The 26,384-nt window shown below is 41.3% G+C and overlaps 2 protein-coding genes across 2 annotated transcripts; both read right to left on the reverse strand.

Moving 5' to 3' along the window:
* Positions 1–443: 443 nt before the first annotated feature.
* LOC132593063 (vomeronasal type-2 receptor 26-like) lies at positions 444–6,394 on the reverse strand. Its single transcript, XM_060281837.1, has 4 exons — positions 6,104–6,394; positions 2,509–2,736; positions 2,000–2,126; positions 444–1,345 (listed from the first exon to the last, which is right to left on the reverse strand). The coding sequence occupies exons 1-4, from the start codon at positions 6,392–6,394 to the stop codon at positions 444–446; spliced, it is 1,548 nt and encodes a 515-aa protein (XP_060137820.1).
* Positions 6,395–12,158: 5,764 nt separating this feature from the next.
* LOC118078111 (vomeronasal type-2 receptor 26-like) lies at positions 12,159–16,492 on the reverse strand. Its single transcript, XM_035101838.1, has 4 exons — positions 15,698–16,492; positions 15,190–15,417; positions 14,100–14,226; positions 12,159–13,060 (listed from the first exon to the last, which is right to left on the reverse strand). Exons 1-4 carry the CDS (start codon positions 16,490–16,492, stop codon positions 12,159–12,161), a joined length of 2,052 nt encoding a protein of 683 aa, XP_034957729.1.
* Positions 16,493–26,384: the final 9,892 nt, after the last annotated feature.

Below are 26,384 nucleotides of genomic sequence, written 5' to 3' on the forward strand. Positions count from 1 at the left end.
TTTGGCTTCATTAAAACTATCAGGTAACTTGCGGGCTAGGAAAGCCACAGTGAAGCTGGCAATGGCCAAGAGGCCCATGTAACCCAAGACAGTATAAAACATGGCGACTGACCCTTCATTACATTGCAGAGTGATCTCTTCTATTACCGAGTGCATGTCTAAAAACAAACAAACCACCCAACATTAAAAACCTCCCAATACAGGGCCACCTTCAGATGTTCAACTGTTGGGATATCTGAATCTGTGGTTCATATAACAAGGTCTGGGTACGAACTACTCATGTTAGAATAAGAGATTTTTCATACGGAATTTTTTTCTAAACCTGCGTATAGAAAATATAAATGAACAAATGGCAAAAAAGTGGTCTCAAGTACGTTTGCTACAGGGATACAGAGAGAGAGAGAGAGAGAGAATTTACCAGAGTGAAGGGAGAAAAAAACTTTTTAATTCTTTTTTCTTATAAGTTGCTCCCTGTTGTTCAGTTCAGGTCTCAAAATGATGATGTAGCATTTAGGGGCAAAGATGCAGCCCAATAACCCAGCACTGGAGGCCAATATGGAGAAGACCTCCACAGCCACCATGTATTTTCCACTTGTGCTCAGGTAGGCTGGAAAAAAAGACAGCCAAACACTGCAAAAGAGCAACATGCTGAAGGTAATGAACTTGGCTTCATTAAAACTGTCAGGTAATTTGCGGGCTGCAAACGCGGCAATGAAGCTGGCAATGGCCAAGAGGAACATGTAGCCCAGGACACAATAGAACATGGTGACTGACCCCTCGTTACATTGCACAATGATTTTTTCTGTTAAAGAGTGCATGTCCAAATCAGGGTATGGGGGAGATGTCATCAACCACACAGTACAAATACCTGCTTGAATAAGAGAGCAGGAAATGACAATGGAGTTGGTCAGTCTTTTTGTCACCCATTTCTTCACCCTAGACCCAGGCTTCGTAGCTAGAAATGCTAGAGAAACGATGGTGGTCTTTGCCAACAGACAAGAAACAGCCACTGAGAAGATGATTCCAAAAGTTATTTGTCGAAGAAAGCAGGTCACTTTCCCAGGTTGTCCGAGGAATAACAATGAAGAGAGGAAGCAGAGCAGGAGGGAGACAAGAAGAGTGTAGGTGAGGTCCCGGTTGTTGGCTTTGACAATGGGGGTATCTTGGTGCTTAACAAAGATTCCTAACACCAAGGCTGTGATCAGGAAAAAAGAAACAGCAACTGAGGCTAAGCTGATCCCTAATGGCTCATCGTAAGAGAGAAAGCTTGTAGTTTTGGGGAAGCATCCATTTTTCCCTTCATTTGGAAATTGTTCTTCTGTGCATTTGAAACAGTCAGCCTTGTCTGAAAAATAGAGGAAATTACAGTTTGATGCCAGTTCAACTGTTCTCCACTCCATATGCAAGTTGTAGTTCATGCTGATATCTGCTTGCATGTGCCAAGTGTGTAGATATATGAATGTGAACATGAATGCTTTGAACATTCAAAGAAAGCTGCTGTACAGCGGTACCTCGGTTTAAGTACACAATTGGTTCTGGAAGTCTGTACTTAACCTGAAGCGAACTTTCCCATTGAAAGTAATGGAAAGTGGATTAATCCATTCCAGACGGGTCCGCAGAGTACTTAAACTGAAGCATACTTAACCTGAAGCGAACTTCCCCATTGAAAGTAATGGAAAGTGGATTAATCCGTTCCAGACCTGTTCTTAAACTGAAGCGTACTTAACCCGAAGTATGAGTGTAATTGATTCTGGAAGTCCGTACTTAACCTAAAGCGTACTTAACCTGAAGCGAACTTTCCCATTGAAAGTAATGGAAAGTGGATTAATCCGTTCCAGACGGGTCCACGGAGTACTTAAACAGAAAGTACTCAAACCGAAGCGTACTTAAACCGAGGTATGACTGTAAACAGAAGGCCTGTCCAGGAATAGTCAAGTCATCTTACATAACTCAAGTAACCCTCTTTCGATGGAAAAACTGGAGTACTATAGAAGCATACCTGTCTTGTTGGAAATCTTCCCTTCTGGGCATGGAAGACAATCGTAACAGCAAAATTTTCCCCCTTCCTTCCTTTTCTTCTGATTACCAGACTGGCAGTGCTCATTACACAAAGAAATGGGGAGTACCTAGCCATAATAATGGATGGAGTTATAATGATAGATAGATTGATTGATATATTAAAAATTCAATTATTGATCTCCAAATAAAAAAGCTCACTACTCAGCCCAGTAGTATATCATACAGAAAAAGAGCTGGCCCACAAAGAAAACGTATCTCAGTAACCCAGAATCTATTTCATATTAAAACAAGGTGCAGCATTTATTATTAACTTCATTTCACCCGTATTGAACTTGTAATATTATTTTTAGAATTGCAGCTTTGGGCTTTGATGTTATAAATAGTGTTTTCATTTTATTTTTAGAGTTGTGTAACATTGACTTTATTTTGGAGTTTAGATAATGCTAGGCAGCAAAGGAAATTAGAAATTCAAAGAACCTCTATGGTTACCTGGTTAAATCCTCTGTGCCACACAACCATACTCTCATTTATAGTGAATTCTTTCCCTTTGGAATCACTGGGGCCCACCCTTCCGATTTTCAATCTCTGGAATGACATGTTTGGAAAAGTGACCAGGTTCATGATGTCAAATCCACCACCCACTTCCCTTTTGTCATTAAAGGACACCATTTCTCCAGCGGAGTTGTTAAATGAAATTCCTTGAAGAAACGGATGGAGCTGTTTGAAAGAGAAGTAGAAATAAATAAAGTTAAAAGAGAGGGAAGGAATGGGAGATAAAATTGTATTGGATATTTCTGTTGGAAGCCAGCGGGGCAGGGGAGGAATGACCCCCCCCCAGACATAACTCAGGAATGTTTCCAGCCTGGCTCTCTGACATATTCATGACCCGTGCCTTGCAGCCACCAGGCACATATTCAGATATCTCGCAGAGTAAAACGCAGAAGGACTGAGGCAGAGGTGTGTGCTACAAGCTACTTTTATTACTAGGTATAAGGCAGAACAAAAGAAAGCATGTCTCCTCTCGCTGAGAGAAGTCCGAATAAACGGAAACAATAAATGGAAACAGAGTACAGCAATGCGGGTTCACCATCATGGTGAGCACGATTTGCGGTTGGGGCTAATCAAACCACTCCTGAGTCCAAAGGTGGGGGCATGGTCACTCCTCTGTTGCTGGGCAAATTCCGATGTTGCGATTTGGTTGGGTCAGCCCCCCCCCTGGGTTAAAAGCAAAGGCAAGAGGTTTCTCTTTCTCTTTGGCTGCGATTCGGATCCCCACCCTCCCTCCGCTGTTTTTTAGGCCTCTGTGTTGACATTGCTGTGACTTCAGCGCCGCCTGTATTCATTGGCCGGTAGGAATTTTTTCCATTTGGCTTGATTGGCTGGAGCCATCTGGTTTTTCGCCTACTGCATAGCAAATAGTCACAACTTGTAAGGTTGGCGGTTAGGCATTGGTTATTGGTTGTATATGGGGGTCTGTTGACTGCGTTGGCCCCTTGTGTTAATGCCTGAGTTAGGGGAGATTCCGGTCAGGAATACAGGGGCTCTATGCAGTGTCCATAACCCCGGTAGGGGACCAGCAACACGCATGAGCCCCTGGGAGCCTGAGGGGAGAGGGGAGAGCCTATTGGACCAGACTCCCTGTCTCCCCCTGTAGGGTTTCCCCTTGTTGACAAGGCGAGTTTATTTCTGTCCTTAGGTGACAGTTGGAGAACCAATGCCTACGCAACCACTCACTAGTTTGATTTGTATTCAATAAAAGTTGTGGCCAAATTCATGCCAAAAACCATTAAACTAAAATTCTGTCTATGGTGTGAGATATTTGAGGGGTGGTTTTGGGGACCTCTACACGCAAACATCCGTTCCTGTGATTCCAACAATGTGTGGCATGCATAAACATAGTGAGAAGAATAGAAACCAACAATTTCATCTGGCTTTAGTAATATCATTTAGCTCAGGGATGAGGAACCTCAGGTCCAGAGTCCAAATGCAGCCCTCTCTATGGTCTTCAGCATTCTCCCAAGACTACACTCTCATGACCATCCCTCATTGGCCCTGCACCGTGACTTCATTAGAGATGTCGGAATTCCAACAACAACAAAAAGGAAACAGAAGCAGAAATTGTCCACTTATTCATCCCCTGTCTGGAATGGAAATCAATTCAGTTAATGTCAATTGGTATTTGTTGCCGTTGCTTTCAGCCAGCAAGTGATGGATAAGCACCCCCCCCCATTTACATTCCATTTATTTTCTACTGAAATGAATTGGGGTGTGTGCCATCTTTTACATTTAATTCTAAACTAATTTGAGTTGCATGAATTATTTTCTAAATTACATTAAATAGCAGAGAATGAGACAAATAACATAGTATTTGTTGGAAACTAAACTGCAGCAGAGTGGAAACAGCACTGATTATAATGAAGACAGTTCAGAATGAAAACTGCTGCCTTATCACATAATCAGCCTTCCTTAGATGCTTTTGCTTGGCCAGAACATGTATTGGAACTGGGATAATGCCTCTTGCTTGTCAGAATGGAGAGAGATTGTTTGCGCATGCAAGAACACCTTTTATCAGGCATTCCCAAACTGCGGCCCTCCAGATGTTTTGGCCTACAACTCCAATGATCCCTAGCTAACAGGACCAGGGAAGGGAAGATGGGAATTGTAGTCCAAAACATCTGGAGGGCCGAAGTTTGGGGGTGCCTGCCTTTGATAGTTGAATGGCTGGAACATTGTCTACTGCCCAATAATAAGAATCACATCCATTGCTCTTGTACACATTTGCCCAAGAAACTTGTCAGAAAGTGAGAATTCGTGCTGCACTGTAGAAAACAAATTGTTTTCAGGCTCCATTTATATTGTCAAGGCACAAAATCTCACCTAAGATTTTTATTGAGATAAGAATATTTGTAGTGGAGACTTTACCTGCCAAGGCTGTATATGATGAAGATCAACAACTGTACTCCCCAACATTGCTTTCTGGCTGGATCTAGATGAATAAATGGCATGCAAAGCATGAGCCACCGCATAAACACCATTATAGATACTGTAGCTATGGCCTGTCATATGTGTTTCAAAAATAGGTCTAATAAGATATTCAACCTTCTCCTCCCCTGTACACATTCCATCAAATGGCACTGACCCTCTCAGATTTGGGTATATACAGTCAAATGCTTGCTCCCAGAAGTCTTTAAGAAAGCCATCTCCATCAGTCCAATAAGGTTTTACAACCTCAATAAATTCCCTGAACTGTAAAAGATCGTTTGAGTGCACTGTAAAGGAAATGGCACCTTGGAACAGTTCAAAATCCCACCCCCTTTGATATCCAGGAGATAGCAAATCCAACTGGTTTGTCATAATCCACACCTTTCTAAATGATTTAATTTCCTTCTTTCCAGGATCTCGTAAAAAGATTACAGTTCTCAGCCATGCAATTGTCAAAAATTCTCCATAGATGATAAAGACGCTGACTTTTTTGTCACTCAAAGGTACATATATACTTGAGGCTATATCGGTAATTTCATCCAAGTCATCCAGATAGGTTTGTTGTGGGATTCTTTTCGTGAAGGCCGAACAGATTCCATTTTGTGAAAGCATAAGTTCCAGGGTCTGCAAGAAATGTTCTCCACTGGTGTTATCGAAAGCAAAGAGGCCAACCCACATCCAACCAAAATACTGAAGTAATTGGATGATTCCCACATACTGCTGGGTTTCATTAGGGACCATGCAGTAGAAGGAAGTTATCTGAGTGTTATGAATCTCCTGAGGGGGAAATGAGCCATATGTGAGCTAAAAAGAAAAAGATAAAAAGGACAGATATTGGATGGGACAATTCGGCAGACTCTTACAAAGAAACTACTACATGAATGAATTTGTAGCATTTGGGGGGAATTTGGGCAAGGTGTTAGGAAATTTATGGGAGGGTTTCTATTAGTTCTTTCTCTCTCTTCCCTCCTCTCTCATTTTGAACTAAAATTACTTACAGAATGATGAAATAAAAAATGTATACTTCCCAGTGCAATAGTCCTACCTGTGCTCACAGAATGATGAAATAAAAAATGTATACTTCCCAGTGCAATAGTCCTACCTGTGGAATCTTGTATAATCCTAAAATGTCCGCTATATGGAAGGAGGTAGCAGAGCCAAGTCCACCAATGATGGCTATGAGGTTTTTCTGGGAGCCACATTTGTAGTTGGGGACAAATCTATGTGATTTGAAGAGAAGTTCCAGAGTAGTATGATAGGTCATCCTTGCATCATAGTAGCTGTCATAGATGTGAAACCCGAAAGTTACATTGGGCAGGATCTTGGGATTTTTGTTGACCTCATTCACAGCAAATGCCAAGGCAAGAATGTGCTGGTAAAATTTTGTTACCATTCTATGAATAGAAACAATTTATTATTATTATTTCAGGAAAGAGTTCTACAATGCATTAAATTGTTGAAGTGGTAACATCTGTTTCTAACTGGTCCTTCTATTTCTCTGCACAAAGGAATTAATGTCCACCATTCTGACATCACAAATGACAACCTTCAAAACTAGCTGGGGGACAGGACTTTAGCATCCAGTGTTCTGTTCTGTAACTGACATTAATGTGGTTGTTCTAGAATATCAAAGGTGAACTGCAACAAGAAACTGTGCAATTCCATTTCATTACATAGCCGAATGCTTTCACTTGCAGACTGAATTTTGCAGACTGGAGAAAGATTTTCTTTTCAAACTACATATGCTAATGCCAGCCTGTCTGTTTTAGCAACAAGTTCACTGCATGTAACCTAATTATCAGCTTCTGTATTTTTCTGTTTCTCATATCCTTCTGCCCTCATGTTCCCATCAGCATGTGTACAAACACAGTTGTTGTTTAGTCGTTTAGTTGTGTCCGACTCTTCGTGACCCCAGTACCTGCAACTAAAATAACACTTCATACATCTGATGAAGTGGACTGCTGTCAATAACATCTTATGTCATAATAAACATGTTAGTCTTTAAGGGTCCTACAAAACTCCGTTTGTTAAGTTCAATGCAGAACAGACCCACTGAATAAATTTATCTAAGTGATGCCCATTATTTTCAATGGGCCAACTCTGTGTAGGGTTAAACTCCTTTAATGTTTTTGCTGCAACAGACTCATTTGGAAATCATTTTATTTCTAACCGGTGTTTCTGTACTAATAAATACTTCCTCTTCAGCCCAAATATAATTAATGAAGCACTGGAATAGCAGCATGGAAAATGAGAGGTACCCAAATACCCACAGATATAGCTTGCCACCACTCCATGTATAAAACTAGGAGCATTCTGCCCCATGAAACTTAAACCAGCAATCCTATGGCAAGATCCACAGGCATGAGCGACTTAGGATGCAGTAGGTACTGGTCTCAGCCAGATGATTCCCAGCTTAGTCCCAGCTCAGCCGAATACAAATTTGAATAACTCTCTGGTTCTAGCTCAGCCAGTTGAATAGAAGCCAGTATAGATCCCCAAAAGGAGGCATTCCAGAGGCTGGATGAGAAATGGGAGGCTTAAGCTGGATCCTAATATCATTTCTGGCACAGAATACTATTTTTAAGTCTTGTTCTCCTTCTGCCAGGCTTAGACAGAGCAGCAGCCCCAACACTGAAAGGGGTTTGGATATGACATAACTTTTTGCCGTCTTAATTTACACCAGCTTGCTTTACACCAACCTCTTGTGCATAGGGTTGCTTCTTAAATTGTTGGAGCTCTATTCTGAATCCGGCCGAATTAAGTGTACATCCGTTTTCAACTTGCTTTCCAGCTAGTCCACAAAAATTGGGACTTGTCTTAATTTAATTAGCGCTAACATTTTTTTTTGAGGATCCTAGTGCCTCCAGATACATTTGATCCAATTAAAGAAAAGTGTCATCTTTCTCCCCAACCTTTGTTACATTCTAAAACAAAAGGAGTTCTTATTACGTGAGAACAAACCCCATATTTACTGTGGGGTTAATAATTTGAACTATTCTCAGAAAGTGATTGGGGCAGGATACATGTACTTTCTTTGAGCATGCTATCACTCATACAAAAAAGTATTTGTCTTTCTTTTTTAAAAAATGCTTTTTATTAGTTTTTCATACATAATCATTTATACAAACTTATGTATTCTTATACAAGGTAACTGTCAACAATAAAATACTATCGATATACACTCAAAAAATAAAATTGTTAACAACACTAACCATTCTATCCCGAAATATAACCCCCAAACCCCCACCCATTCCCCTTTATTATCTTAACATCTTCTCTTATCTTCTATCTCCTTTGGTTCCGCCGAACCAGACTTCCACCTTCCTTCACATTTGGTTTTCTATCTTCTCTTCTCTTTTACCTGCTCTTTATCCTTCATTTCGCTATGTTTTCTCTTTTTCCAAAACTCATTTATATTCCATTATTACAGATGTAGGTATTAACTCATCCCCATTAATCCTAACAAAAACAATTCCATATTTATTTATTTTTTGGAAATGTATACTTTAGTTGTCTTTTTAACTCATTGTATATTTGCTCCCAAAAACATTTAATCATATCATGTATCCCCATCCTCCAACAAACATGAACAGGATACATGAACTTTCTTTGAGCATGCTATCACTCATACAAAAAATTATTTGTCTTTCTTCTTGCAAAGTTCAGAATATGCATGGGGGGAGGGGAATGGTTTCTTACTCTGGAACATCAAATAGCCTCCCAGAAGGATGTTCTGTGAAGGAAGCTTCACTGGCAGCGTAAATGATCTGAGAAGCCATCCCACCAATGAGAATGTCCCCTGGCTGGTACCACTCATGAGGAACAGGGAAGGGATTACTAACAGGGCACTTCATAGTATCTGCTATGCACACCTTGACAGAGAGCAGAAAGAGGAACATCAGCAACAGCATCCTAGCAGCAAAGCTCATCTCTAGACCCACTCTCTACTCTGCCCATTCATACCAACTGGCTGACTTAAAACAGTAAAAACAGGATGGTGCTTGACTTTGCCAATACACCTCTTAAGAGAAATGTATCCATCTTGCTTTTAGTGTCAACAAATGTATGCTATGAGTATTAATGGAGGTTGCCAGTGCTCTCAATTTTAAGTTAACACAGAAAACGAGGAAAATGTCAGAAATGGAATTGACAGAGCCCTGCCTGCTTCTTGCCCCTACTCCCAGCTGCCCATGGCAAATGGGTTTATTTATGTTCACTTTCAGACTTCTGTATTGATAGTTTTCTATTGCTTTATAGGAAGCCTTTGGAGTTTGGACTATGTGAGCAAATTATAGTGATTTCACCACTTCCATTGGGGAATAATTAGTTCTTCAGTTTTTTGTCCGTCCATCCGTCGTCGTCCCCCCCCCCCTGTTTAGGGTGTTTTGCTCCCAGCTCCCACTCTTCTCTGCTGCTTGTGGTGAAATAAATGGCAGGTGGTTAACAGTTGCCCTCATAGGGAACAAATGTCAGCAAGGAAGTTTGGTTGAAACATGGCTTATGAAGCTGTGGGGCTTGATGTTAATTGGGGGTGGGGCTGATTAAGTTTGAGACTGAAGAAACAACAGACGAAAAAACAAGTTTTATATAACATAGCTTAGCTTTATGTCATATGCAACTACATTGAACATGGCTAAAGACCACCAGCAATTTTCAGGAACATATGGAAATGGGAAGGGATGAGTGAAGGGTTTAATGTTTTTTGGTTTTTGTTCTTACTTTTATCATGCAGTTTGTGGGGGGTTTTATGTTGGGAACTGAGATCTACAGACGAAGGGTGGAGTGCAAATTTAATAAATAAAATATTTGAAAGAGAAATATTTGTATTTGAATGGGATTGGAACTGTGCTTGGTTTGGAAATGAGAATGAGTTTCCTTTTTATTACTATATTGATTAAGAAAATGATTAACTTTAAAAAAGAAGAATTGGATCTGCTTCAGTGGTGACAGATTTAGCTCATTTGCATGAAACCTTAGTAGTTTTTGCTTATTTAAGACCTCTTTTCAGTTGGCCTGTTCTCCAGTTATTCTCTTCTATAGTTCCTCTTGTCCCTAAAATTCTGAAAATTAAGGCCTATATTAAGGATGGAAGGATCTTTTAATTTTGCTGGTCTCAGTTTCTCATTTTTACAATCTTAAAATCTTAAAACAATTGGACAGTGTTCTTGAAGCTACGAACATGAGTCTGACCAAACTGCGGGAAGCAGTGGAAGATAGGAGTGACTGGCATGCTCTGGTCCATGGGGTCACGAAGAGTCGGACACGACTAAACGACTAAACGACAACAACAAAATCAGTTCACCACATTTCTCCAGCAATAAGCAGATTTTTTAAAAAGTAAAAATCCTCATGAAAATTCATCAGAATTTTAGTGCAAATTTCTCCTAATACATAAATGTTGTTGTTCAGTTTTGATGTGTGTGTGTGTGTGTGTGTGTGTGTGTGTGTGCATGTATGTATATATATACAGCTTATGAACGCTTCAGTTTATGAACAGACTTCCGGAACCAATTGTGTTCATAAACCGAGGTACCACTGTACTAATATAAACATACTATGCACACTTTCCCTGATATTAGATTTTTTGTATACATTAGTTGGTTGGAGAACTGCATCACAAAATTCAGAGAAGTGTAAATATTGAAGGATGGCTGTGTTTTGGTCTTCATATTGTTTTCAAAAAGTGCAGATTTGATAGATTAATCTTTAAATGCAAACTGAATTGATTTATTTCCCTTCCCCTAGCCTGTATATATGACTTATTTGATCTATATTGGGAAGCCTGCAGTAGTAATGGCAGCAGAGAAGTCCTTAATTAAAGGAGCAATGTATGTTCTTTTCTTGTTTGCAATCTGTGGCATGCTGGTATGAAAAGAAGATGTCCCCAAAGATTGGGTGGAAGAAGAAATTTACTTGACACTACACTGTAGCAGCTAAGTATCCCTATAGCATCCAGTCTGCCTTGCAGGAGGTGGCGTTGGATAGGGCATAGGAAGGGAAACCTAAGAAGCAATCCTATAAACAAGAAATTGACCATCAAGCTAAGTGAAGTCAGGGTATATATACCAGATCCGAACTCCATTCTGGAGCAGGGATGTTGCTAGCTAAGCCTGGCAGAGGGAAAGCAAGCCTTTAAATTGCGTTTGAGTTACACCAAAACAGACTTCCTAAAGAAGGGGTATCTGCAGACAACTCTCACCTGCAAAGCACAGTTGGGTATATAAAGGGTGAGATTATATTTCCAATATCCCAGTTTATCATTTCCCCAGTTCTTGAATATCCCAGGCAAATTCAAAGTTGTTTCTTTACCGTAATTCAATTTCATTTCTATCTCTTGCATTGTTAACTGTATCTGGAGCATCTTAATTTGCCAAGTAATATTTATCAGCTGGAGATTGTTCCAATTCTTTTTCCTTTTGTCTAATCTCAATGTACTTTTTCCTGTCTCTTTCTTTTGAGTATATAATTATACCATATTGTTTAAGCTCGGACTCAGAGGGAGGAAGTTTAAGCTCAGACTCAGAGGGAGGGCCAATGGAAATAGCCCATCCCATGATGCACAGGCGTGAACAGGAAAGGAAGCAGAAATTGGGCTTTAAATGGGGAAAGAGGAAGGGGAGGAACTCAGACTAGGCAACAGTTAACTTGGAAGCAGATGCTGAGTGAGTGAGCTCCAGAGTTATTGTGTGTTTTGAGCAATAAACCTGTGTTAATTGCTGTTGGAGTTGTCTCGCTTCTGTGGGAAAGAACCCATTCATTACACATATGAAATAATATCCCATGAAATCTTTAAAAGTTTATTTATTCATTTTACTCATATGAATTTATCATATTCCGGTTCTATTTGTTAATGCAATTTGTAAATACAAAGAATTTAATAGGCATATATTCAGAGCTAAGTCCCGGCCTGAATAATAATAATAATAATAATAATAATAATAATAATAATAATATATTATTTATACCCCGTCCATCCGACTGGGTTTCCCCAGCCACTCTGGGCGGCTCCCAATAGATTAAAAAGAGAATAAAACTTCAAATATTAAAAACTTCCCTAAACATGCCACTAACTCTGCTCACATAAGATATACACAAAACAGGAATGTATTATTCTTTAATTCTGTGATATCAGACAAGTTGATTAAAAGCTGAGCTGATTAATTCTTTTTTCTTATTAGTTGCTCCCTGTTGTTCAAGTCAGGCCTCAGCACAATGATGAAGCATTTAGGGGCAAAGATGCAGCACAATAACCCAGCACTGGAAGCCAAGATGGAGAAGATCTCCACAGCCACCATGTATTTTCCCTTGGTGCTCAGGTAGGTTGGAACAAATGACAACCAAACACTGCAAAACATCAACATGCTGAAGGTGATGAATTTGGCTTCATTGAAACTGTCTGGCAACTTCCTTGCCAGGAAAGCCACGGTGAAGCTGATGATGGCCAGAAGGCCCATGTAGCCCAGAACAAGATAAAACATGGTGACAGACCCTTCATTGCATTCCGATATGATCTGTGCAGGTACTGACTGCATGTCCAAATTGGGGAGTGGGGGAGAAATTGCTAGCCATACTACACAGATGCCTGCTTGAATCAAAGAGCAGAAAAGGACAATGGAGCTGGCCAATGTTTTCCCCACCCACTTCCTCATGCTGGACCCTGGTTTGGTGGCCATGAAAGCTACAACCACAGTGATGGTTTTTGCCAATACACATGAAACTGCTACAGAGAAGATGATTCCAAAGGAAGATTGTCGGAGACAGCAAGTCAACTTCTGAGGTCTTCCTATAAAAAGTAAAGATGAGAGGAAGCAGAGCAGGAGGGAGACCAGGAGAGTGTAGGTGATGTCCCGGTTGTTGGCTTTGACTATGGGGGTATCTTTGTGCTTAATAAAAGTTCCTAACACCACGGCTGTGATGAGGGAAGAAGAAATAGCAACCAAGGCTAAACAGATCCCTAGGGGTTCCTCATAAGACAGAAAGATTGTCAGTTTCGGGGCGCACCGATCTCTGTCCTTGCTTGCATACTGATCGTCGGGGCATTTGGAACAGTCATCCATGTCTGAAGCAATAAAGAGCAATCATCACAATGCTAATTTTGCACATCAAATGTGTAGTCGGCGTAATTTTTTTAAAAAAAAAATCTCAAAATGGTTTACATTAAATACATGCAGTAACCATTTCGCACCATTTCCATTCCCCACCCCTGCACACATTTTCAGAGTGTACATAAGCGTGCCCTGCCCCCTTCCACCCCACAGTCTGCTCCCATTCTGCCCCTTCCGCCCGTACTATAACACAGTATTTATTTATTTTTAAATAAAGAACTTGTCAACAAAATAAAATTATACAAAAATTTCACTACTATTTGTCATATTATTTTATGAATTTGTATGTGATATTGGCATAACACCAAGCCAGTTATTGTGTATGTTACTACTATGGAAATTCTAATTTTCAGGTGGCATAAGAAACTGTCGCAGGTATATGCAGAGATATCGCATGTGCAGCTGGGGGGGGAGACATCTTTCAGCATGCAGACACTGTGCTAGGAGCCATTTCTGCCTTGTCCCGACAGTAAGCCATTTTTTCGGAGCCCTGAGATCATTGGGGAGCCCTGAGATCATTGGGGAGGGCTCTTCGTGGTCGCACTGAGATCCTCACACAGGGCTTTGTTAGTGGTGGTACCCCAGTTTTGGAACTCCCTCCGCTTGGAGGCACAGATAGCCACGTCATCACACTTTCGAAGGCTATCATTTGTTTAATTGGATTGCGGGAGCATTTTCGTCTGTTCTTTGTGAGTTTCTATTCATAGGTTGTTTTTTTAATGGAAACCTCTTTGAAAACATTAAAAAAATGAAAGGAAGAATAAAAGAAAGGGAAATAAATAAATAAACAAATCATCCTTGGGAAAAATAGGTTAAACAAGAGGGAGTAACTTGAACAGTACTGAGGTTTGTGGCCTGCTCAAAATGGACTAAGCTGCCCTTATTCTCTGTGTAGAAACTGAACCTATGATGCCACCATAACTTGATTAATTCCCACTCATAACCAAACATATTAACTGAAAGCACCCAGAAGACAAAGACATTGAGACCTGCCCTTCTGGGTGGAAATCTTTCCTTCTGGACACAGGGCGCAACTGTAGCAGCAAAACTTCACTCCTTCCTTCTTTTTCTTCTGGTAACCAGAATGGCAGGAATCACTGCACACAGAGACAGGGGTCACCTGCCCATAAAGGGGAAGAAAAGATTAGTAGAAAATGATTATCTCTCTGTTTACTCTTTACTCCGTAAGAACATGATGAACATGGAAGAATTCAGAACACGGTACATTCAATATGAGCATGCTACAATGTGCCAAAACAGTCCTGAGCAAACAATGCATTATTTTTGCAGTCAATTTTTTAGAACCACACGTCTCAGAATGGTTTAATAATAATAATAATAATTTATTATTTATACCCCACCCCTCTGGCTGGGTTTCCCCAGCCACTCTGGGCGGCTTCCAACAAAATATTAAAATACAATGGTCTGTTAAACACTAAAAGATTCCCTAAACAGGGCTGCCTTCAGATGTCTTCTAAAAGACTAGTAGGGACATTTCAGTACATATTGGCATTCCTTATCCATCTTGTAAGGGGAAGAGAATACAGAGATTCCCCCTCCCATCATCAAGAGCAGCTCCTCCAATAGCAGCAACGCCAGCGGGGAGGGGGAGGAGTCCAGTGAGGAAGGAGGAAGAGGGATGCAGGGCTCCGGCAACACAGGAGAGCCCCTGCTACACATGAGGGAGGAAGAAAGAGAGGGGGAAAGGGGGGAGAAGGAAAACATGGAGCGTAGACCCTTTTCCCCTCTGGTTCCGGAATTACGCAGAAGAAGGCGGGGAAGAAGGTTTGCCGTCCCGAGACTCTTATGCTGGAAGAAGACGAGGGGTGGTCCATTCCCGGATTCTGCCTCGGACTGAGCAGACATGTTCTACACGCTCATTTCACTGTAAATAGACTGCACTAAATAAAACCATCTAAAGACAAGAATGTGGAGCGTCATTACTCTAGAGTAGCCGCAACAACGACCTCTGACACATCTGATCTAAGTTACGAACACATATCCTTTGGGGGACAAGAATCATTTTGTATCTCCAACCAACATGGCAGAAGGCACAAACTGGAAGCTTATCAAGAATCCAAACCTGGTTAAAACTCCTGTGCCACACAATTAGGTCTGTATTAATGTTGAACTCTTTTCCTTCCTGAAACTTGGCATCCACCCTTCCAACTCTGACTCTCTGGAAGGATTTGTTTGGGAAAGTGACCATGTTCATTATGTCAAATCCACCTCTCCTCTCCCTGTTATCATGAAAAAAGATTGCTTCTCCAACTGAGTTATTAAACAAAATGCCATCAAGAAATGGGTGCAGCTAGTTGAAAAAGAACAAGGGTGGTTAGGAATGGGATAAAAACCTATTGGAGTAAATATGTCAAAATTCATTGACAACATTACTTATGTGGTTTCCTCTTACAAAAAATCTAAAAATATAGTTTATATTTAAGGCAAGAGAACCAGTATGCCATGGTGGTTATAGTTTAATTTGAATAATAGTAATTATAATTATTATTATTAGGAATAAAATTGGAAGCTGTGTGATTTTGTTCTATTTGCTTCATGTAAATGAGTTTATTTCATTATGAATATACTACCTTCCAGGGCTGGAGATCTTGAAGACTTTTGCCACTCATCATTGGACTGTGTTTGTATCTAGATGACCCTATGGCTTGCAAAGCATGGGCCACAGCATAGACGGCATTATAGATACTGTAGCTGTGGCCAGTCATGTGCATTTCAAATATAGTCGCAGGAAGGTTCTCCAACCTCTCCTCTCCAGTACAAGTTCCATCAACCTCTATCAGCTCCTGGGGGTCTGGAAATAAACAATTAAATGCTTGCTCCCAGAAGTCCTTGAGAAACCCATCTTCTTGATTCCAGCCAGGTTTTACAATCTGAAGAAATTCCTTGAATCCCCGAATCTCATCAGAGTGAATTGTGAAGGACAGGGCACCTTCAAACAATTGAAAATCCCATCCATTCTGAAGGCCTGTTAATGTAAAATCAAGCTGGGCTGTCATAACCCATATCTTTCCAAGTGATGTGCTTTCATTGTAGCTAGGAACTCCTATGAGCACATATGTATTCACCCATAGAATGGTCATAGAATCTCCATAGATGACAAAGGTAGTGGCTTTGCTCTCTGAGAAAGCTAGATAAATCAGAGAAGCTAATATGTTAACTGCAGTGACATCCATTGCATTGTTTTGGTTTGGAATCATTTGTGTGAAGGCTGAACAGATTCCATTCTGAGAAAGCAATGGCTCCAGGACCTGTGTGAAATGTTCTCCACTGTCATTGTCCACAGCAAAGAGCCCGATCCAGGTCCATCCAAAATGCTTCAGCAAGCTAATGATCCCAATGTACTGGTTTGCTTCACTTGGAACCATATGGTAAAAGGAAGGCAAATGTGTTGTGCGACTCTGCTTGGAGGTGAATGAACCATAAGTGAGCTAAAGGGAAAAACACAAATATTTTAAGAGGAGCATCTGAGACTGTCGACCTGTGACAGGAGCTGTTTTATCAGCTGTTTATCAGAGCTGTGGGAAAACACCTTCACAATTTTGGGAGCAGGCCAAAATTCTATTAAAGGTCTCTAAAATGTAGACTGGTATATGAGGTGGTCTGATGACTAGCACCTCTCATTTTCTTTTACTTTTAAAATGAAGTCATGGTTCATTTTAAAATGAAGCCACAGTTCATTTCAATTTTTTTCTTTAAAAAGAAAGGGGGGAGATATTGCAGCTGCTGCACACTTTGGAAATGGCACCACTAAACTTCAGGGGAATTTAAGCATCAGATTAAGATTCTGATTTTCTCACATCCATTCCTCTGCTGATTCTGACCCTCAAAATTACTCCCAGCATTCCAGGAGAAGAATTAAATTAGTGACGTTCCCCCATTCATCCAAGGATAAATCCTACCTGTGGATACTTGTATAGGCTTAAGAGTTCTGCCATATGGACGGAGACATCAGAACCAAGTCCCCCAATGACAGCTATGAGGTTTTTCTGGGTGTTGCATGTGTAACTGGGGACAAATCTTCTGAATTTGAAGAACAGGTCCATAGTGGTCCGATAAGTCATCCTTGCATCGTAGTAGCTGTCATAGATGTGGAACCCAAGAGTGACGTTGGGCAAGATGCTGGGATTCTCATTGATCTCGTTTACGGCAAACACCAAGGCCAGGATGTGCTGGTAGAATTTTAGCACCACACTGCAGAGAGAGATTGAGTGCTCTTTCAGCAAAGAAGCACTTAAGGCAGCCAAACTCTTAGAACAATTCTGCTCCATCCTGTCTATGACCAAATTGCTTGCCGTAGGGACAAAAATCTTGCTGATTATGATGATACTGCACTTCCAGGGGCGTAGCGAGGCGCCGCGACATCCGGGACGGCAAATTGGCATGCACCTGGGGGGTGCGGTGTCGCTACGTAACGACGCATGCGTCGCTACGTAACGATGCATGCATGTTACGTAACGGTGCATGCGTTGTTATGTGGCGGGATATCACCGTCCCCCGCGCCTCCAAAGCTGCGTGCCTCCTGCTACAAAACTCCAGGTAGAAAGCCTGATCAGCGCAGCCGGGGGGGCACTTGGCGCCCCTACCCCCGCGACTCCCAAGCCGAGCCTCCAGCCTCCCGGTAAAAAGTCTGCTTGACACAGTGCGACCTTGGGAGTCGCGGGAGTGGGGGCGCCAAGTGACACCCCCCAGAGTGGAACCCGGGGCGGACCACCCCCCATCACCCCCCCATTGTGACGCCCCTGTGCACTTCTACTGAAAGTATCCAGTTACTGCTGTTCCTGAGGTAATAAAACTCTTCCTGTACAGACAAAATAACATCATAACACTGACAAAGGTTTTCATGCCTTGAATCAACAGTAAATCCTAAACTTTCCAGTCTATGAGTTTCCTCCAGTGATTTAATCCTGGAGACTTTTTTCCCAAGCAGAACTCATTTCCGGCACCTCTCAGGTAGGCACCATTTCCTTTATAAGAATGCAAGAGAGGTGTTCAATGTGTGTTCTGGCACCTCTTTTACAAGAAAAACAGAACTGGATATAGTTCTGAAGAAGCCGTTGTTTGAAGCACACATCATTGTAATACCTTGTTTTTCATCTCTCTAAGGAGCCTAAAAAGAAGAAATTGAATACAGGTACATACATACATGACCTTGTAGCTGAAGCCAATCTTTTTATTGCAGTATTTTGTGCATTTCTTATTTCTATTGATAACAGTTTTGTAATGATTTGTTGTATTTATTTAGAGTGGATATCTATACAACTATCATTTACTGATATTTGAAAAGTTTATTTTATTATATACTATTATATTCCATATGGATCATTGAATATTACTTTATTTGATATAACTTTACTTTAAAGTGGTCTTTTCTATTATCACTCATTTGTTTTGGATCATATTGTTATGAAACGTGCGATCTTTCCTGTATATTTTGTGTTTTTCCAGCTTGTACCATAGGAAGATGGTATATAGAAGTAAAAGTAAACTAAAATCAATTCCTATCACTTGCATGAAGAACAAGCTCAGATGAAGCGGATTAAGGGGGGGAAGTGAATGCTTACTTTGGAACCTCGAACAACTCATGATTAGGAAGTCCATAGAAGGATAGTTCATGGAAATGGTAAGAGATGTGAGAAGTTATCCCACCAATGATGAGGCTCCCGGGCTGATACCACTCATGTGGAACAGGGAGGGGATCGTTCATGTGGCACTTCCTGGTATCTGCTTTACATTGTTTGGGAAGCTGAAGCAGCAGCAGCAACACATGTAGACCCAAGATCTTTATATCAAACTTCCTCTCTAGCATTCTCTTGCTCCAGCATCCAGCCTCACATTAATGCCTTACTTTGGGTGGTGCCAATAAAGGAAAACAACACACTTATCTTTAGCGTCAGCAGAATTCGAATGCGTGCCCCAGCAGGCTAGTAGAGACAACCAATGCAGACTCTGAAGTCTGTTCTGCAAAATGGCAACACACACTCGCAGCTCAAACGGGCAGACACCTTGCCTGCATTTTGTCACTCTGCAGTGACAGGAGGCTTGCTTGTTTTCTATATCTACTTATGGAGATAGTGCTTTTGCTAAATGTTGCTATTTCCTGAAACACCACTGCAGCTCTGGGCAGGTGAACTAATGACAGTAATTTAGATAGCTGCAGGGGGAGATAACTTACCTCTGCAAAGTCACTGTGCCAGAAGCATTTTAGATAGAAAACATGTTTGTCTCTATAGTCATACATCGGTTTAAGTACACTTCGGTTTGAGTACTTTCAGTCTAAGTACTCTGTGGACCTGTCTGGAACGGATTAATTCACTTCCCATTACTTTCAATGGGAAAGTTCGCTTCAGGTTAAGTACGCTTCAGGTTAAATACAGACTTCCGGAACCAATTGTGTACTTAAACCAGTGATGGCGAACCTATGACACGCGTGTCAGACGTGACACGCAGAGCCCTCACTGCTGGCACGCGCCCCATCGGCCCATTCGGGTTGTTGTTGTTGTTGTCGTCCCCCATTTGTTCTCCCGCTCCTTCTCATGCTACAGCTAAAACCCGGATCCTTTTTTTGTTGTTGTTGCTGGTAGCCAGAGATTGGTTTTTAACCCTTTCTGTGCTGTTTTTTCTGGCGCTTTGGCAGACTATGTCGGTGCTGTGTGTTAGTTCCAGCGAAGGTATTATTCGTCATTTATTTCTGTTCTCTTCCCCCCCCCAAAGCAAAGCAACCTTTGCACCCCCCAAAAACCTCCAAAACTTTGGTCAGCAGCTCCCCCCAAAAAGCTCAGCAACTCTGGGCACTTTGTGATAAATAAGGGGTTTTTGGTTTGGTTTGGTTAAATAATTAGTTTTTGATTTATTAAATACAGTTATATATTACAATTATACATTTTTATTATTTAAACTATAAATATCGTGAAATTATGGTTTTTTTCTCGAAGTGACACACCACCCGAGTTATGCTCGGTTTTTTGGCGAATTTTGACACACCAAGCTCAAAAGGTTGCCCATCACTGACTTAAACCGAGGGACCACTGTACTTGAATCTGGCCACAAGACTGTGATGCTCCTCAAAGAGACTACAAGTGAGTGACAGGTCCCAGATATCCAAGGCGAGCAAACTCCAACAAGAAAATCATACCCTAAAGTGAAGCCATTGGCTTGACAGGAGGACAAGATGAAGTGCTATGTTCGATCATTTATTGAAACACATTTCCATAATTATGAAAATTATCAGAAGATCATGATCACTGCCCGGTTGCAGTTTTATGACCCACACTAGATACAAGGTTCGCTATGTAGTTTGGAATTGCCAGTGCAAGTTGCAACAAGACTGTGGTGTGCAAGACTCTGGAGGTTTGAAAGACCCCTCCAGATTGAGCTTTATTGAGCTTTATTCCTTATTCACTTGCACCAAACCAAGCTTCCATGGAGGTTAGATTGTATTTGGTCTTCACTGAGCATTCGTTCTGATAAGTTTGTGCGGAAGTTATAAAATAATGAGAATTCATCCTGTTTGGGGATGAATAAGAAATTTGATTCAGTTCCCATTTCAATGCAAATATAACAAATCCACACTTTCCAAAGCAATGTGAGAACTAAAACACAGACATCCCCTAAAATTCAGAAATTTATCCCACTTTTGATGCAGTTCTCCAACCAATGTCCAGAAAAATGCATAGGCTTGCAGAAATGTGTATAAAAATGGAAAGACCAGTAAAGATCACACACAAAAAATTACTCACCAAAATGTGTACACACAAATTTATTAGGAGAAAATTTGACCAGGTGAATTTTGTACTAACACGCTGATGAACTTCTATGAGTCTTTAAAGAAAAAAAATATTTTCAAATTACTGCAGAAATGTAAAGAAATGAATTTCAGATTGGGAAAATTAACATATTCCATTCCCAATCCTGGCTGGCTTGCATGGTACTTATATATCTACATATCAAAAATTAGTTGATCCCACACTTTTCGAATCATTTCCTTATCACTTTCCTAACAACCAACAGTACAGGTTTTTTTTTTTTTTAAAGTGGATACATTGCACTAGGGCAGCAGAACACTTTGATCTATTTTAAATGCACAAACCTGAAGTTCTGCAATGGGATGGAATCAATACTGACAGTACCTCATCCCTGTGCGCCCCCCCCCCAATCCTGATGGGACTTAGCACCACTGATATTCACAGTGGGTGAAGATAATAGATGCTAAATAAAATGATAAGTGACTTTTATTTGTTGCTACTGTAATGGAACTGTTAAAAGGAGAAGTGCTGCTTGGTTTAATCCTGTTTGTGGGTTTCCCACAGTCATCTAATTGAATAGGCTGCTGGATGAGATGGGCCAATGGCCTGATCTGGCAAGCCCTTATTGTGTTTTTATGTTCTGAAGGTCTTGAGTTGTGTGATTACTATTTTATTTATTTATTTATATCATCTTTATTTGGTTAAAATATACATATATATATACATACATACATATATAAGATCAAGAAAGAGAAATAAATGGTTAGAACAAAAAAGAGAAAAGGAAGAGAGATGGGGGGGGGAGGAAAAAATAGACACAGCATACAAAACCACAATTTACAGTCATATGAATTTATTTCTCAATTTTCTAAATAAAGATAACTTCCAATTCTTCACATTGCATTTGTGTGTTTTTTTCCTATTTACTTAGCGCACATCCTTCTATTGCTCTGCTTAATCTTTTCTTGAGTTGTGTGATTACTATGTTATTTATTATGTTGTAAACCATACAGTGGCCTTTGGGTGAAGAACTATATAAAGAGAATGAAATAATAATAATAATAATAATAATAATAATAATAATAATAATAATAATAATAATATATTTATACCCTGCCCAACTGACTGGGTTTCCCCAGCCACTCTGGGCAGCTTCCAATAGAATATTAAAAACACCAAACATTTTTTTTAAAAAAAATCCCTTAAAAGGGCTGCCTTCAGATGTCTAATAAAAGTCAGGAAGTCAGGTAGTTGTTTATTTCCTTGACATCTGAGCTGAACAGTAGGGAGCAACTAATAAGGAAAGAACTAGATAACTCTAACTCAGGCTTACTCAAACTCAGCCCTCCAGATGTTTTGAGACTACAATTCCCATCACCCCTGACCACTGGTCCTGCTAGCTAGGGATCATGGGAGTTGTAGGCCAAAAACATCTGGAGGACCAAGTTTGACGAAGGCTGCTCTAACCAGATCCTAATAAATTATTATTATTATTATTATTATTATTATTATTATTATTATTATTATTTATTTATTTATACCCCGCCCATCTGGCTGGGTTTCCCCAGCCACTCTGGGCAGCTTCCAACAGAAAAATAAAATACAATAATCTATTAAACATTAAAAGCCTCCCTAAACAGGGCTGCCTTCAGATGTCTTCTAAAAATCTAGTACAGTAGTTGTTTTTTTCTTTGACATCTGACGGGAGGGCATTCCACAGGGTGGGCGCCACCACTGAGAAGGCCCTCTGCCTGGTTCCCTGTAACTTCACTTCTCGCAGTGAGGGAACTGCCAGAAGGCCCTCAGTGCTTGACCTCAGTGTCTGGGCTGAACGATGGGGGTGAAGACGCTCCTTCAGGTATACTGGGCCGTGGCCATTTAGGGCAGGCATCCCCAAACTTCGGCCCTCCAGATGTTTTGGAATACAATTCCCATCTTCCCTGACCACTGGTCCTGTTAGCCAGGTATCATGGGAGTTGTAGGCCAAAACATCTGGAGGGCTGCAGTTTGGGGATGCCTGATTTAGGGCTATAAAGGTCAGCACCAACACTTTTAATTGTGCTCGGAAACGTACTGGGAGCCAATGTAGGTCTTTCAGGACTGGGGTTATGTGGTCTCAGTAGCCACACCATGGACACACCATGTAATCTTTATAGCTGTTATAAGGTTTGAGTGTGATCTTTATTTTGGTAATTTTTTGTATCCAACTCTCCTTGTGAGAGGTGCTTTATATTTCACTGACTACTGAAGGAAGGGCTTATGCAAACTCTTCCTGAAGGATGGATCCCTTCTATAAAGCCCACACATTTTCCATGCTCACTTTTCCCCCAGTTGAAGAGTCATATTCCCTTTCTAACTGGGCCATCTCTTCAATTCCATGATGAAATTGCTGCTGATCTTGTTTTCCTTGGTGGCCGTTCAGTATTGTAAGGATGCACTCTCTGGGAAGATCAGAAATACCAGTTTGGTCAATTAAATAAGTTGCATCTGACTGTACCCAATGAATTTATAGAAGTAAAGTGGCACCTCGACTTATGAACGACTCGACAACTGAATTTTTTGACTTACGAGTGGGGCCAATGGCCGCATGGTTATGAATTTCTCGACATCCGAACAGAACCCGCAGCGGTTTTAGATAGGTTTTTTTTAGATGGGGTTGCTTCGACTTACGAATTTTTCCGTTTCCAATGCATTCCTATGGGAAATCGCGTTTCCAATTGCGCTTTTCGACTTACGAATTTTTCGACCTACGAAGGTGCCTTTGGAATGGATTAAATTTGTAAGTCGAGGCACCACTGTATGTTGATTACTCTTGTTGACATCACTGTGTCTATTCTGAGTATGTTTAACCTTAGGCACAAGCCAGACCAGATTTCCCCATCCTGTTCCCCTTCAGATATTTTGGATTACAACTCCTGTCATCTCCAGGTGGCCCAGCTGCACCCCTATCTGGACAGAGATAGCCTAACTACTGTTAGGCATACAAGGGGGAAAGAATTGGGAGGGAGGAGGGAGAAGCAAACTTCAAGTTACAAGCCTGAAACTAACACACTGTTAGATAGTTTTGTCTTTGCAGATTCTGCCTGTCTAGCAGAATAGCCACTCTTCAGAGCAATGCCTCCCTGCAGCAATCTCTCCCCCTAATTCAGACTTAGAGGCCGAGCAGGTGACAACAAGTTCTTAAAGAAATGGGAGTGCCTGATCACCTCATCTGTCTCCTGAGAAATCTCTATGTGGGACAAGAAGCTACAGTTAGAACTGGATATGGAACAACTGAGTGGTTCAAAATTGGGAAAGGAGTACGACAAGGTTGTATATTGTCTCCCTGCTTATTTAACATATATGCAGAATTCATCATGCGAAAGGCTGGACTAGATGAATCCCAAACCGGAATTAAGATTGCTGGAAGAAATATCAACAACCTCAGATATGCAGATGACACAACCTTGATGGCAGAAAGCGAGGAGGAATTAAAGAACCTTTTAATGAGGGTGAAAGAGGAGAGCGCAAAATATGGTCTGAAGCTCAACATCAAAAAAACCAAGATCATGGCCACTGGTCCCATCACCTCCTGACAAATAGAAGGGGAAGAAATGGAGGCAGTGAGAGATTTTACTTTCTTGGGCTCCTTGATCACTGCAGATGGTGACAGCAGTCACGAAATTAAAAGACGCTTGCTTCTTGGGAGAAAAGCAATGACAAACCTAGACAGCATCTTAAAAAGCAGAGACATCACCTTGCCGACAAAGGTCCGTATAGTTAAAGCTATGGTTTTCCCAGTAGTGATGTATGGAAGTGAGAGCTGGACCATAAGGAAGGCTGATCGCCGAAGAATTGATGCTTTTGAGTTATGGTGCTGGAGGAGACTCTTGAGAGTCCCATGGACTGCAAGAAGATCAAACCTATCCATTCTTAAGGAAATCAGCCCTGAGTGCTCCCTGGAAGGACAGATCGTGAAGCTGAGGCTCCAATACTTTGGCCACCTCATGAGAAGAAAAGAATCCTTGGAAAAGACCCTGATGTTGGGAAAGATTGAGGGCACTAGGAGAAGGGGACGACAGAGGACAAGATGGTTGGATAGTGTTCTCGAAGCTACGAACATGAGTTTGACCAAACTGCGGGAGGCAGTGCAAGACAGGAGTGCCTGGCGTGCTATGGTCCATGGGGTCACGAAGAGTCGGACACGACTAAACGACTAAACAACAACAGGTGACAACACCCAGGCTAGGAGGACACTTCCTACAGCTCTTCCTTCAGACAGCTGTAGTGGCAGTTAAAATACCAGGGGCAGGGCCAATAAACAAAGACGTCTCCCTCTCCTCCATATCTGAATTTCCGAAGGGGGCTTGTAAGCCTCTTTTATGCACAGACATATGAAAATACCTAGACAACTTCCTGTTTAAATCCACTGTATTCACCGCAACTACACAGCCCTGCTTGCCTGTGACCACTTTCTAGACAATCTGTCAAAACTTACGGGAAGTGATATGACATGGTGGCTGCAGTTTGTTATCCTTGCAGCCATCTTCAAAGGTATTTTTTCCTCCTGATATGGTGCAACAGCACTCCATTGAGGGCAAGTGTGGAGTAGAGTAGTGGTTAAGGTATTGATGAGGGACCCAGGGTTTGAGGCCACATTCAGCCATGAAGCTGACTGGGTGGCCATGGACCAACCCACAGTCTCTCAGCCTAATCTACCTCACAGGGTTGTTTGGGGGATAAAATGGGAAGAGATAGGACTGGGTAGTGGGTACACCATCCTGAGGAAGGTCGAGATAAGAAAGTTGAAATAAGAAACAGAATAATCAATAAGCAAAATAATATAGAGTACTGTTCCATTTGAAGTACATTCTAAAATTTCTCGTTCTTTTCAGGTGTCCAACTGGAGGTCCAGTTAGTGGAGTCAGGAGGGGGTGTAAAAAGTCCCGGAGAGACCCTTAACCTTTCCTGTCAGGGCTCTGGGTTCACCTTCCACAGCTTCCCCATGCACTGGGTGAGGCAGGCTCCCGGGAAGGGACTGGAATGGATCGCCTTAATATACACTGACGGGAGCAAGCAGTTTTATGCCCCCTCGGTGAAAGGACGCTTCACTGTCTCAAGGAACAACCCTTCAAGCAAGTTGGAACTGCAAATGAATAACATGAAACCCGACGACACAGCTGTCTACTACTGTGTAAGAAGCTTCCTGCATTACCACAGCAATATATCACCCATCAAAAACCTTAGTGTGGTAGAAACTGGCTTGAATAGGTGAAATGATGGCAGAGGGAACTTTTATATTTACCATATTTTTCAGTGTATGACATGCTCCCGTGTATAAGACGACCCCTATTTTTGGGGACTCAAAATTAAGAAAATGTGGGGAGATTCCCCAGAGTTATTCAGCTTTTTTGGGGGGGGGGGATTGCCCAGAGTTGTTGAGCTATTTAGGGTGGGAGTGTTGCCCAAAGCCGCTCACCCGCCTAACCAGCACTGCCAATCTCACGGCTTTGCAACTGCCAATTGCAGATTGTTA

This window comes from Zootoca vivipara, chromosome 13 (genome assembly GCF_963506605.1).
Source record: "Zootoca vivipara chromosome 13, rZooViv1.1, whole genome shotgun sequence".
NCBI classification, from domain to species: domain Eukaryota; kingdom Metazoa; phylum Chordata; class Lepidosauria; order Squamata; family Lacertidae; genus Zootoca; species Zootoca vivipara.

Bases quoted from the DNA above. Each gene is read 5' to 3' on its own strand.
- LOC118078111 (XM_035101838.1), bottom strand. From the start codon at position 16,492: ATGGTTCCAAGTGAAGCAAACCAGTACATTGGGATCATTAGCTTGCTG. The intron at 15,418-15,697 runs GTAGTATATTCA...TTTTTCAACTAG, and splicing joins AAGATCTCCAGCCCTGGAAG to CTGCACCCATTTCTTGATGG. The intron at 14,227-15,189 runs GTTTGGATTCTT...CTTTATGGGCAG, and splicing joins GGCACAGGAGTTTTAACCAG to GTGACCCCTGTCTCTGTGTG.
- LOC132593063 (XM_060281837.1), bottom strand. From the start codon at position 6,394: ATGGTAACAAAATTTTACCAGCACATTCTTGCCTTGGCATTTGCTGTG. The intron at 2,127-2,508 runs GTAACCATAGAG...TATTATGGCTAG, and splicing joins GGCACAGAGGATTTAACCAG to GTACTCCCCATTTCTTTGTG. The intron at 1,346-1,999 runs GTATGCTTCTAT...TCTATTTTTCAG, and splicing joins GAAGATTTCCAACAAGACAG to ACAAGGCTGACTGTTTCAAA.